Source organism: Aptenodytes forsteri, unplaced genomic scaffold (genome assembly GCF_000699145.1).
Source record: "Aptenodytes forsteri isolate BGI_AS27 unplaced genomic scaffold, ASM69914v1 Scaffold295, whole genome shotgun sequence".
NCBI lineage: Eukaryota > Metazoa > Chordata > Aves > Sphenisciformes > Spheniscidae > Aptenodytes > Aptenodytes forsteri.
In genome coordinates this window covers 784,526-798,923 of record NW_008795861.1, presented here as the reverse complement: position 1 = coordinate 798,923, position 14,398 = coordinate 784,526, and the positions used below count along the sequence as shown (strand labels likewise).

The following is a 14,398-nucleotide window of genomic DNA, read 5'->3' as shown; positions in this document are numbered from 1 at the left end:
CATGGGAAGCTGAAAGTCCTTGTCTTAGTACAAACACTGCTTAGCAACAACTAAAACATCGGTGTGTTATCAACATTATTCTCATGCTAAATCCCAAACACAGCACTGTACCAGCTACTAGGAAGGAAATTAACTCTGTCCCAGCTGAAACCAGGACAATCATTCTTCCTTCTCATCTTCTTTTTATCATAACTGAATGGCTTACATATTCCTGAGCCAGGATATCTGATTAAAAGACATACTTATGTACATTTAAAAGAATTCAAACTTGCATCATATATGACAGCTGATATATTTTATAAAAGATAAGGAACACAATGACATCCTGTCATCATTTGGGCTCTTTCTTGGGTTAATCTCTGTCATCTATATATCTCTCAGATGAACAAACATTTTTGTCAAAATCTGACCTATGTTTTGAAATCTGGGCTTTGGATTGATTATTAGAAGAAAAAAAAGTTCATATGGCTTGAGCCCCTTTAGAATATCATCTGTACCATCTTGGCCTGCCTGGAAGATTTTTGTGGCCCTCAGCTGTGCTTAGAAATAAATCAGTAAAGAAATTTTCTCTCAATTAGACCTGCACAGAGCATTAGAAAATTCAGGATTGGGATTAGAAATTCATGCTTAGAAAATACCTGACTGTGAAAGCTAAAGAGCATTGGTAGGGACACTGGTGCAGACATCTAGCAGGCAGGTGGAGTGAACACGGAAGATAGAGTTTTAGCCCTGGCAGTGCACAAGGCTCCTGTAGTGACTGGCAATAGCAGTGGAATGAAGGGAATATACTAAAATCAAGAAAGGCCCACAGAAGAAAAAAGAGTGTACAGGAGTGGGGGAGAGGAACATTGTGGAGGAACAGAGAGGAGGTAAAAAGCAAGAGCTAGAGTCTGGCAAATGAAGAGTCTTCAATGCTGGGGACAGCGTCTGGGTCTGCTCCCTCCTTGCTCTCCTGTGACCTACACGTCTCTCCTGGTAGTTTAGCCAAGAAGGGGTTTCCTCCTGTGCCATCTTGGATAATGCAAGATTAAGGCAACGAGCTTCAGGAACGAGAGAAAGATGTCTTCTGGACACCTATTTGCTGCTGCCTTGAGCTTCATCCATACCTTCCGAGCTGTTTCTGAGCCTTTAAGGATTGATACAACTTTAAGGATTGATACAGCATTCGATATTTTTTTTTCCTGTGGTCACTGGTTGCATGCAGCACATGGAGATTGCCACCTAAATTCACACTTGGGGTAGGTGCTGGGAGTTGCCCGTAGTAAGAACAGGCAAAGAAAGAGAGATTGATTGTTTGTAATAGCTTTCTTCAAGATGTGCATGTGGGATACACATCCATTTTTTGCTGATCTTTCCTTTCTTCCTCAAAGTCCTGGATATGTGTTCCTGCTTCTGGGCTCTGTATGCACTGTGTCCTTGGCAGCAGGAGTAGAAGGGCTGAGGACTCTTTCTATGGATATGGCTGGCGAAAAAATTCTCATTTTTAAGTCATGAGGCACAGATACATTCAGGGTTCAAATATACATGTATGTTATACATCTTGGAGATACTGGTTACTGGTAGAATGTCTGAAAACCCTGGAGGGGATGTACTGATGCTCAGCTGGGGGTGATTAAAAAATTGCCTTATTGGTTTGGGTCTGTCTTTTCAGGTAGAATAAGCTATATAAATTCTCGTCCTGGTTTTTGCTGAATGTATGAAAAGGGAGTTAACCCTGAAACCTGCATTTTCAGCATGATATTTTGGCTGTGCTGGAAGCTGGTGCTGTGCTGTTCTTGTGGGCAAATCCAAGCTTTGGGTCCTCACCGGATTAACCAGTCCCGTGTTAGTGTGGCCGTTTGTGTGCCATTGGTGCAGGTTTTGCGGTGCCGGTTAGACAATACTGCAGTCTGTGGTTAATATGACCCTTCAAAAAAAACTCCAAACAAACAAGAAAACCCCAAACCAACAAGAACCCAGAATTCTTCTTAAAATGCAGGTCAGTTTTGCTAAAAATACCGGTTCAATGTCAATCTCCCTGGTTGTCTACTCCCTGAAAAAACATCTGGTTCATGATAGCATTAACCCCATGAAAAAAACCCGTTGTCCATTTAATATTAAGAGGGGCAAATCCAAGCTGCCAGCTTCAAAGCTCTCCACTTTGATTGCTATACACATGGGGCAGTTTGAAATATACACTTGAGAAGCTAATGAAAGACAGAAGCCTTATTGTGTTCCCAGTTTGGCTTAGCACTTTGGGTTTAACATTAGACATTGGCAGATGGTCTGAAAAATTCTGCATTTGCACAAAGCACAGTAGTTACAACACGAATTCAAGTGTGGTTTGCAGATTTTGAAGTTTGGCACACAGTCAGCAGCTGGTGTGGGCCTTGGTTTCAGAGATGTCTTTGGTTCAGCATTTTTCTAGAAGAAAAAACATGAAATTTCATATAAACGTAAAATGAGTATGGGTCAGAATAAAGCATAGGTGCAAAGAAGTGAATCGTGGGAGCTTCTGGCTTGAGATGAGTAGGCAGTTGCTAGCAGTGAGACCTATATTAGTAGCAATATAGAGATGTGGTGGGACTGGATCATGGGAAATGCTGGCTTGAGACGAACCTACGGAGCAAAATGGTAAACCTCATGAGCCGCATATTTTAAGCAATTAGAAACATGACTGGATAGAGTGTTGGAAAATGCTCTGTAGGGAAGAATGTGGCAGCAGCAAAGAAAGGGATGCAAGAATCTGCAAAGACAACGATGTTATCAGTAAAACAAAGTAAGGAATTACTCTTGGAGCCCCAAACTTTTCAAATGAAAGAGTGAAACCTCCCTGTCAATCTGTGGGGCTTGTACCCACTTTGTTTCCTGAGCTGTGAGGCTGAGAGGGAGGGGAGGTGACTCGGCAATGCTCTACCTGACATGGTTTTTTTGTCAAGCTGCCTTTGGAGCTCGGTAATCCTTTGTGCATCAGATTTGCGCATGGGAATCCTTAACTGCAGACACAGGTAAGTGAGCTGAAAAAGATCTCTCAGCCTACCCAAGGAGTGCTGCTTCTCCATCTGTGGTCTGGAAAGGTGGAAAGCTTTGGGTTGATCAGCATGTGCCTGGGACATGGGAGAGATCTCTGGAGCCCTCCAGCTACAGGCTCCCTATGCACTTTTGTTAACTTTGTAGTTTCTCAGGAGTTTCAATTTTAAGGTAAAATGTTCTGTGGTCTCTAAGTGCCTTAGGAGCTTTTAAGCCAAAATACTTTGACGAAGTTTGATCGCAAGAATGTCCTGCTTTGACCTGAAGGTGGAACTAAATGATGTCCTGAGGCCCCTTTCAACCTGGGTCATCCTATGAATTTAGAAAGTGTTTCAAGGAATGTTAACCACACAAGACATCAATTAGAAAGAAAAAGAAGGAGCTCTAAATGCAAGTGCCTTAGGAGCTTTTAAGCCAAAATACTTTGACGAAGTTTGATCGCAAGAATGTCCTGCTTTGACCTGAAGGTGGAACTAAATGATGTCCTGAGGCCCCTTTCAACCTGGGTCATCCTATGAATTTAGAAAGTGTTTCAAGGAATGTTAACCACACAAGACATCAATTAGAAAGAAAAAGAAGGAGCTTTAAATGCTTCTGGTTGCAGCAATGGCTGGTTTGGCTGTAAATGGCTATCATGACATATTAAAAATAAAGTAAAAATGCTATTTTCTACTCTTCTAGACAGTCTTTAAAATATAGGAGTCCAGCCCATGTAATAACACTTCACATTTGAGACCTATGGGTAACATCACATTAAGGAAACCTATCAATCTGAATCTACTGATCTGATAAAATTACTAGTTAACATTTTCAACAAAATACCAACTTCTTTGTATGCCTCTACTTTAATTTTTTGGCACCTGCAGTTAAAAATCAGCAGATAGTGAGTTTGTGTCCCTGGGCTGCAGAGCCTGTACAGTTAACCCACATGATGTGACTGGGAACGATACCTCTTTATGGTGGATGCCTAAATGATTTTACAAATACTTAAACCAGCTCAAGGCTAAAGTACTTTTTGTGTAAGAGAGGACTGTAAAAACCAAAAGCAAAATCAAAACCAACAAGACCTCCCAAACCCGAACAATAACCTCTAACTAATCTAAGATCACAGAGTTTTCTTTCCACCATTAATCTTTTGCATCTGTTTTTACAGTATTTAGAGCTTCAAACGGTATGTAAATTATTTAAATTGGGGAATGGCTGTAAAAGCCTTGCAAATGAATGCACTGAGGAAAACTATAGAAGTAATAAACCATTCTAATTCGACATTGTTTTCTGAACAGCCACCTACCTTGGAAGATTTCTTGTTCTCTGCCTCTTTCCTGCTGACTTTCTGGGATCTTTTAGTTAAATCTTCAAAGAGAATAGCACAACATAATGTTAAAACAGTTTTACAGCATGTTATTTAATTGAGATGCTTAATACTACTTTTGTGTGAGAAAAGGCAGATAACCTGCATTGCCATCTCATCACTGCATGTTTTGCAGTGAAGACGTTCATCTCTAGGAGCCATCCTCACTTACACATAGTGTGTCTGAACTCGTGCTGTCACTGTTGCTCATGCGAAGCAGAAGAGCACTGATGTTTCTATTTTAGGAGAGCTTTTTTACACATTGTTTGGTCAGATGCAAACACGGAAAATAATTTCAGAGAAATAAAATTAAAGGTCTCTGTGTAAAAGATGGGGGTACTTATGCACATTAGTCACATGAACAAAAATAGGAAAAACCTTTAGAAGTCCCTTTTTTTTTCTGTTAAAAGGTGGTGTAACCTGCATAATTTTGGAAGGAATTAAAAAGTGTATGCTGGTTTGCACAAGCAAAAAACTCTTTGCTGATTTGGCATAAACTCTTCATCTGTATGATGCCACCTTTCATTCTTCAGTTCTTTGGTCCTTTTTCACCTACCATCTTGTTTTACAAAACGTTACTTGCAAAGGTGTTTCATTAATGTGCCTGTAGCTTTGAAAGGTTTGTGAATATTTGTAGAGCTGAACCTTGGATCTAGTAAATTTAGGGGGAGGTGTTCATGCCTGATGTAAATTTTTTTTTCTTTAGATCAAATCACTAGTATTTGTGAACTTCCTCATGTTATCCTTTGAGGGCTACTAGCATTTACTGCAGTTGTTGTTGTTATTATCCTATCAGCTCTAATGCTATTTATTACTCTAAATAAACTCCATGACTAAGACTTGTCTTGGGATCTAACACAGCAAGACTGTTAAAGGTGAGACGCTTCCCAGCTCACTAATCTGTTGTGGTATTTTTGATACCTTTATTCTGTGTGTGTGAGGTTTGTAATAAGCACCACCTGTATGCAATGAATGATTGGGATAAAAAATTTAGATATGCCCACTGATGAATGGTGGCTCCTTGTTTGTTCCAGTATTTGCTATCCATATCTTTTTGAATATTTAGTAATTGCCAGGATTTACAGAATTACAGAATGAAGAATACAGATTTTGGGCTGTTTTGGGGGAGGTTTCATTTATTATCCTTGCGTCATTACAGTTAGGGGTATAAATCTCTAAGAAACAGTGGGAGGAAAAACTATACTTCAAGCATGTAAAGTTACTGTCACTTAATAAGAACACGTCTTAAAAAAGGCATTGCACTGACTAGGATTAGTGGTTTAGATTCAGTTCCAGCTGGCAGATTATGTTGGCCTTGTTATGCTGCCCTTTGAAACTTTCTGATGGTAATCAAGATGCTTTTAAGCCGTTTAATTCTACATTAATTTAACTTTCTATTGTACAGGATTGTCTGGATTGCTTCGCCTGTAAAATTGTTTTGATAACATTCAGTTAAAGGGTATATAATGTCATTAACAGCGATTTAAACATTGGCGTGATGTAAATGCGCTTTATTCCAGGCAATTCAGTAAAGAAGCGAATGATGCCTGGTGGGCAGATGAGAGGGAAATGTAGAGATGCTTTTTTTGACAGGTGAGTGCTGTAATTGTCTCTTTTATAGTTCCTCTGGGCTGGGTAAAACACCTGCTTTTCCCAACTGGACTCTAATCTCATATTCCTCATGCTCTACCTACTGTGTTTTCAACAGCTGCCCAACCGACCAGCTCCTTACAAACCTCATCTGTGACAATATGGGGAAATGTAATATAGGCTTGTGAAAATATTGATCACACACACCGCTAACCCCTGTTGATACAACTGCGATTTGAAGTGCTATAAAAAGCATGTATTAATTAGATGATTGCATGTTTTGCTAGTTGATACTAGCAAATCCTTCGCTTACCTTTTAAGATGTGATTCAACCCAGCCTTGGGTTTTATTGAATTTGAGCCAGACATATCATTTTTTGATACGATGAGCACTGTGATTGATTGACTGGTGTGTAAACAGCTGATTGCAAATGAGTTTTATTACTCAAGTATGGCTACAGCAACATTTAAAAACTGAGCTGTAACATGAGTGCCTTCGTCTCTGTTCTGTGTAGCCAACAAGAAGGAACAGGATTTGGTATAAGAAAATGTCACTGATATAGAAAGCTCTATCCAGAATGTTTAAATCAAGCTGACAAGAAATTTTTCTGTTAGCTTGTACAAAAATAGATTAGGTATATCAGCATGACAAATTATAACTCATAAATCGTAAAGAAATTGACAGTATCAGGAGGGGAGAGGAGGCTGTGGTTATTTAAACACTCTCTTAATATTTACTCTAAATTAATTGTTTCTGTGGCGGTGATGGGAAAGACCAGCCTGTCAGCCTTTTGCCACGACACTGTTGTTATAATAAATATTACCACGTGTGGCTTCATCCTCTCCCCCGAGTGTTGCAGGGGCCTTGCTGGGGCTGCAGGCAGAGGGAGCAGTGGCAGCGCTGGAGGAGCCACCTCTGCGCCTGCCCTTCCCGCTTCTGTCTGGCTGCTTTTTCCAGCTGCTTTCCCCTGTCTGCGTTAGTTTCTCCCATTTCGACCTGTTTCCATCCTCTGCAGGACTGTCTCCAAGGCAGTCTCTCTCCCTCTAGCAACTTTTCCCACTCGTTTCAGCACCTGGCACCGTGAAGGGCACAGCTCCATTTCTTCATCCGGCTGCTGCGTAATGCACAGAGCCCAGCAAAAATCAGGGGAAAAGGATGGGCCTCCAGTTATGTCTCACAATATGCTGGAGTGAGGCAGGTGACGTTATTCCCAGCTCGCTTCAGTGAAAATGATGATACCTCCTGTCATCCTCCTGCTCTCAGCAGGAGGTATCAGCAGGGCTGGAAGGTCCCTTGGTCTGGTAACCTGAATCCCAAAACAACGTCAGTGCGTGTCCCTTCTCCTGCACCTTCTTTCTCCACCCACTTGAAAGGTCATGGCTAGGGACTTTCAAATGCTCTTCATGTACCACGCATTAACGCATGCTTAGATTAATTTATATTTAGTTTATCAAGTTATAATTCAATTATTTTAGTTAATAAGTGATAGAGGTAATGTGGCTCCTGGTTGTCTGAAATAAAACCCAGAAAGGTTTGAGCATGTGCCATTTCAGCTCCAAAATAAACTATTTCAAAACTTAGGTCAGATACTATTGAATGAGAAAAACAGGAATGATTTGTCTCAGTTTTATTACTCACGTCATATTTTTTCAATTTTCTTTAGGTGTGGGGTAGTGGAGGATCAGACTGGCCTCTTGCGTTTGAACAAGTGGGCTGCAGAAAGGCCTTGGGATACCTCTGGAAATGCCTCGTGCCCCAAGAAAGTGAGTGCAGCCCTGGCCAACGGTGTTACAGTGGGTTTTGCATCTGTGTTTTTCTTTTTGGAATAGTCAGCCAAGACAAGTGGACTACGGGAGGTGAGTGTTAAGCCAAGATTGCTCTTTTGAATTATTCTTGCATTTTCAGTGTCAAATGTTCATTCTGTTTGCATGTAGGAGAGGAACGAGTGTAAAGGTGAGCTGGAGGTTATGTTGTTTGCTTAGATTCAGCCCCTTAGTCTGCTGTGGATTTCTTTTCTTACCTTGGCTAATTGCTTCATCTCTCTCTGTTGACTATAAAATGGGAAAGCAGCGCAGCCAGGCTTCACCGCGGAGTGGTGAGGATACATGGATGCTCTACTCCTGTGGGAGGAGGTGTCTCTTGCAGACAACCAAATGGGGCAGGCAGGGAGGAAGGGTTTTTGTGAGGCATTGTAGACCCATCCAAAGCAAAAGGACCTGACAGCATTAGGGGATTTTTGCTATCTTCGATGTCTGTTGGCAAAGCAATATGGCATGACGTAGCCTATTTGCCACGTTTAAGGCATGGGCACATTTCTGTGAGAAGATAGAGAAATCAGCTGAAGGGAATGTATTTTATAACTCTGATTTTAATTGGAATAAAAAAATTATTGGAAGTGGCATCTAGGATCACAAGGACCATGAAATGATATGGCTTGGGAGGCTGCAGAACAGCACAAGCTTTAATAAACCTGCAGTTAAACAACCTTGAGTTAACTCAGGATTCAGAGGTTCAGATTTCATTGGAAATGCATGTGTGGGGCAACTGTTTCTCCTTAAAGAAATGTTGTCCTGAGCAAGAATGCAGAGAAAATACTGGAAACGGGGTAAGAAACCAACCTGCTTTAAGCAAAAGTCCTAAAAGCCTGTAGAAAGGAGCTAAACAAGAGAACCTTTATTTTTTTAATTATTAAAATTTTGATACAGTTATGAATGACGTTCTGCAGCTAATTATCCCCAAATACCTGTAAGTTTCTTGAAAGAAAAAAGTTGGCTTAAATTACATTGAAAGAGTTAGGGCAGACACTAGGAAAAAATTTTGTGAAGAAAAGAGTTAAGCATTGCCCTAACAAGGTTCTTCCCTAACATGACAGACGGTCACCTGCCAGTAACGGTAGGGACATAACTAGTCCTGTCTTGGTTAAATAGATGACCTCTGGCTCTCCCTTGCAGTGCTCTTTTCTTCCCCTGGTTAAAGATCGCTTGGCACACAGGTGAACTGAGGTTATATTAATACCTTAGAGAACTGTTGATTTCTCTGCTACAAGAGCAGACCCTGAAAAAAAAAATTACGTTCACTTTTTCTATTTGCACTAGACTTTCAAAAGAAGATTGATGCCCATATTAACAGAAGAACACTTATCTTCAATATAAAAAGACTTACAGTATGATAGGACCTGAAGTGAAATCTGTAAAACTAAAATAAGTTGTCTGATTTTTTTTTTTACTCTAAACTGTGGTTTGCCACATTGCCGTTCTTGGATGCTGTGGCTGCATTGCCACTGCAGTTCTGCATACTACTAAGGCATTTGTATGAAATTGCAATGTTGCAGTAAGCTATCAAAATAATCCATATTAATTGACAATTATATTTTCTGCAAATCTTCTTAATTTGGCACCGAATGGCAGATTTTACTAACCTACTATAGAGATGGGTGGGAGATCTTGGAGATTCATTTTGTTGCTTCTTGACAGGTTGCATTCTGTCTTCTCTTCAATTACCATATGAGAACTGGCAGCTCTGAGCAAACTGTAGCAGAGCAATAGGCTTAGGAAGAGGTTCTTACTTTCCATTTTGGGGAAGAAAAATTCCATCGTCATGAAAACCAAAGTTGGTCAAAACCTGCATGTAGAAGAGACGCAAGGATACGAATCTCAGCAACGGTTTTCTGTCATGTTGTGCAGCTTTAGCAACGTACCTCTGACAATTCTTTTGTTTCCAGCACTTTGCCTCTGATACCAGAATACCTAAGATTGCAGTTGTCTGAGTGGAAAAATGCTATCTCAAATAGAACTTAGATGGTCTTTTTTTCTTTTTTCCTGATTCTTTTCTCAAATGGTTTATTTTCCCAAAAGCTGTGAGTGAGTTCTCCCCACTGAGTTCTACAGTGTTGTTTATTGTATGACCAAGGGGAGAAGAACTTCTGCTGTCACTTTTGACCAGCTCAATCACATCATCAAATTTTTCCCAGAAAAATCTTGTTTACAAGATTTACAAGATATTATAAAACCTAGAAAAATAATGATAATTGAAAAAACCACAAATTATGTTTCCTATTAATTTTCTCCACTTAAAAATAAGTCATGAAGAAATATCTTGTTTTATTATACCCTTATGTGGCTGCTCTGATCCCATAGCGAATCATAGCCATAAATCATGCAAGTTATAAAAGGCCCAGTGCTGTAAAGCATTTATGGGCCTTAGGGTTTAGCGTGTACTTAATAACTTCGAAGATGTAACAAAGTCTATGGGATCTGAGCATACTTATGGAGAAACCTGAGCTTTGCAGAATGTGGCCATACACCTTGGAAGAAAGCCACTGGCCCTGGCCAACCTCTGCGTGATGCAGTGCAGCTATACAGGGTACAAAGAGCGTATCACCATCCTGGTCTCCTTTTCTTGTAGATTCTTAACACTGTTGAAGTTGAACTTCGAAGTTGATTTTTATTTCCACGTGCGTAAGGTTTATGCTGTGTCAGAGTTATGGGAGCCTTCCCCCCGAGGCACTGCCAGCCTCCAGGTTTATGGGTAATTTTTTGTCAGTGAAAAGCTACTAGTGGCAGTAAAAAGAGGGACTGAAACCAAATGTTTTGAGAAATTAATCTGGTTGTAATGACTTAATTACTAGAGAGTTAAAAGATGAAGAGTTTCTGCATTGGAAGAGCTTCAACCTAATCGCCTCTGCTAAACTGAGTCTGTGTTACGCTTGCTTTTACAGCCTCCACTGACCCACTCTTCCTTGTGAGATGTCGAATATTATGCCTCTAATTCCAAGTGCTTGGGCTCATTTCTAAAATAGTCTGTTCTACAGGCCATGGTCATCTAACAAATCAGTGCTGGTTACATTGACATGGCTTTCATTGCTGGTTATAGCTATGCCATGAGGATACGCACCCAGATCTATCAGGACTCTATTAGGTTTTGCAGGGGCGCATGTGCTGGATCTTTGTGATTTAGACATCTGCATGAGCTGCAACTGAAACAGATATATCTGAGATTGGAGCTTTACAGTAGGGGAATTAACTGGGGAACTGAGTGCTGCTATGTCTGTATTTCAAATGTTATGCAGCTGGTGTAGTTCAAAGCTGGTATGACAGTTGAGACCCCAGCTGGATCATAGTCATGACTGTGTGTAGACGTATCCTTTCAATGAGTTGATTAAAATTTTGTAACAGGAGATGGGAGGAGTCTTTAATTTGATCACAAATCACCTGCTAGAGGAGAAAGTACATCTTCTTTAGAAGAAAATAAAAATTGCAATAAACAAAAGGAACAAGTCCTGCCGTGAAAATTTGTTGTGATGGTAAAATTGTGGGCTTGAATTTTCAGCTATTGCAATTTAGTAAAGAATCAAGATGGCATGTCTGTTTTCATTTTTTACATACTTTGGTCTTGCAAACTCTTATACAGAAGTTCAGCCTGTGGTAATTGCCTATGAATAATGGGAAGTATGTGAAAATATTTGCTAGGTCAGGAACCTAGCCTGAAATTTTTTTTCTATGTGGAACAGATACCCTTTTATTGTTTTTTCCTGTCTCCTTTCACAAAAGATGCCCAAACCTGACTGAGATTTCTTGATGCTTTCTAAAGACTGTTCTAACACATAGTTATATATGTAGATAACCATTTAGGTCATAACCATAACCATTCAGGTCAAAATTAGAACTTCTTTTTATGTAACTAATTTTACCAACCTGAGTATCCCTGGTGATGTTCATATTCTAGGTATATGCTTAAAATTCAAAAAAGAGCTGAATAACAGTTTGTGTTCCCAAAAGCTTGTCTACATTTTCCAAATATGCAGTTGGTCAAATAAAATATATTACTTAAAAAATCTTAGCTTGCTTAACATTTAAGTATGCTGATTTTCGCAGGATCTAGGCATACAGGGAAAGAAGAAATTTTTTATGCTGAGGGTGGTGAAGCACTGGCCCAGGTTGCCCAGAGAGGTGGTGGATGCCCCATCCCTGGAAACATTCCAGGTCAGGTTGGACGGGGCTCTGAGCAACCTGATCTAGTTGAAGATGTCCCTGCCCACGGCAGGGGGGGGTGGACTAGATGGGCTTTAGAGGGGCCTTCCAACCCAAACTATTCTATGATTCTATGATACAGGGCATGTCTATGACAGGTAGATGTAGACATTTGGGCTCTAATTCTTTTCATGCTCTGAGCTGGAGTGAAAAGAGCTGGCTGTGAGCTGGAAGCTGTTTAGATTTGCACATAGTGGTGTTCATGCTGTAGATTTTGCTTTTTTAAGCAACTTTTTACCCTAGTTGCAGGATATGCTCTGATCATACCTATCTATCATACCTATGATTTTCAGATCAGTGTGTGCTGCCCATCTGGAGTATTGGCATAGCTGGCACATAACCGTCTGCTGGACACCATGTTGACATGCCCCCAAAGTACTGTTTAAATAAACTTCTTCCATCCCAAAATGTTGTTTCCACTGTACTTCCTTGTCTTTATCTCAGCAAAACTGCCAATGAATGCGATTGAGCCTGCGTAAATGTAATAAAATAGTAAAATTTTACAGTTGCATCTGTTCATTTCAGAGTAGTGACATCTGAACATGCTCTAGTGTTAAAATGTAAACCTAGTTGCATGTGTTGATTTGCATTCTTGTGCACATGGGTTTTTTTGCCAAAAGCACTTAGGTGGTAGGAATTTTACAGCCTTCAAGTGACTGTTTGAACCTGGAAAATGTGTATATTGGTGAACATGCATTTGGTCTGAAAACTATACCAACTGGCTAGAAAGGTGACACTCTTTAGAGCAGCATAGTCTGCTAGATGTGTGCAGCAGAATTCATGAAAAGGTGAAAGAGTTGGAAAGTGGAATCAGAAGTGAAGAGGAGAAGAAAGGTGCTTGTAATCTTGGGTTTCATCTTTTGGATCGTATCACAAAACCCTTGCCCAAGTTTGCTTTCTTCTTTTTTTGGCATTAAAGAGAGATTTACTTTCCAATTTTGCCCATTATTTTCCTAATTTTCCTTCTGGGACTCATCAGAGGCTGTTTAAGACAATCAAACTATTTTCCTTAGCTCCAGCAAGCTTCACATCTGCTTTTCTATGAACACTTATTTTTAAAAGAATTTATTTTCCTGCTGAGCTCCTAACAATGGAGAAGTAAATTGCTTTAATAGTAGTATCTTTAGAGGGTTACCATTTATTGCTTTAATGATGCTAAAATGTACTAGGAGAACTTTAACATTTTTAATTGTTGTTTATGGGGACTTAGTCTTGCACAGCGCTGAAATCTAACCACTGAACTTTAGCAAATTATGTAAGTAAATAGTTCACATGTGGCAGTGCCCTTTGTTGTCAAGGGAATGACAGAAGTACATTTAAAAACAAAGCAAAAGCAAGCATTTAAAAGTTTGCTGACTGTCATGAGAGATTGCAGTACCCCTTTCTATGCCATTTCCTCTGTGCTTTGGCTTATTATATTTAGTATGTAAAAAAGGTATTTTAATACTTACCCCAATTGTTAGCTCTCAGAAGCATTTTTCCTGAATATAAATTTGGAAAATGACAGATGATGTGAAACAGCTTTTGTCTCTTTTTAATCTATTTTTTGTGATGTCATATTAAAAGTCTTCATGAAGAAATTTGATTTCCCCAGAAACACACCGTATATTGAACACTTTTGAGGGGAACTCATTTCCTGTCACAGCTGATTTCACTCTATTTGGAGATTTATCCTCATACAACAACAGAGTGAACAGCTTGAGACATTCATACGTAAAGTCTGCCATAAACACTGGAAGGGACAGGTTGAAATTTTCTTAGGAGGTCTGACAAATTTGGACTAACTCATAAATAAACCGGCATCATTATAAATAGCTGAAAACAGCTGCTTAGAAAAATAAAATGTTAAAGTACGTGAACAAAGAAATATAAAATACTGAAAACTGTGTTACATTGCTCAGTAACTCGCTGACATATCTTCACCTACACTCTGCTGCTGTGCTCCCATTTTGAAAAGGATAGGACAGAAAAAGAGGGAATGCAAGGAAGAAGGCAAGAGTTAGTGGATGCCTTGAAAGATGTTGAAATTTTAAAATGGGTAGAGACTGAAAAAGTTAGGAAATTAAATGTCGAGGTTAATAGGATGACTGGGGAGGTTCTGAGTGATTATTTCATGGTGAGCTAGAACCGTGCTATCCAGTCTCCAGAGCAATCCCATCTCAACCATCAGGTTTCAGCAAAGGTATAGCAATAAAAAGGGAAATGGCGTGTTAAGGGGCATTTGGAAGGAAAGGAATTAATCCACCAGTGCCGAGTACAGGGGGACGATCACTTCCCTAATCCTGCTGGCCACACTATTTCTGATACAGGCCAGGATGCCATTGGCCTTCTTGGCCGCCTGGGCACACTGCCGGCTCATGGTCAGCCGGCTGTTGACCAACACCCCCAGGTCCTTTTCCGACAGGCAGCTTTCCAGCCA

The 14,398-nt window shown here is 40.0% G+C and overlaps 1 protein-coding gene across 3 annotated transcripts in view; it reads right to left on the bottom strand.

Annotated features, from left to right (window-relative positions):
- Nucleotides 1-1,338: 1,338 nt before the first annotated feature.
- ASIP (agouti signaling protein) overlaps nt 1,339-14,398 on the bottom strand; it is a 44,806-nt gene continuing 31,746 nt past the window's right edge. For all 3 annotated transcript variants that reach the window (XM_019473319.1, XM_019473320.1, XM_009284002.2), the window contains 3 exons: nt 9,369-9,571; nt 4,301-4,362; nt 1,339-2,403 (listed from right to left, as the gene is read on the bottom strand). In XM_019473319.1, the coding sequence (XP_019328864.1) occupies nt 2,227-2,403; nt 4,301-4,362; nt 9,369-9,549 (420 nt within the window). In that variant the 5' untranslated portion in view covers nt 9,550-9,571 and the 3' untranslated portion in view covers nt 1,339-2,226. The remainder of the gene's footprint in view (nt 2,404-4,300; nt 4,363-9,368; nt 9,572-14,398) is intronic.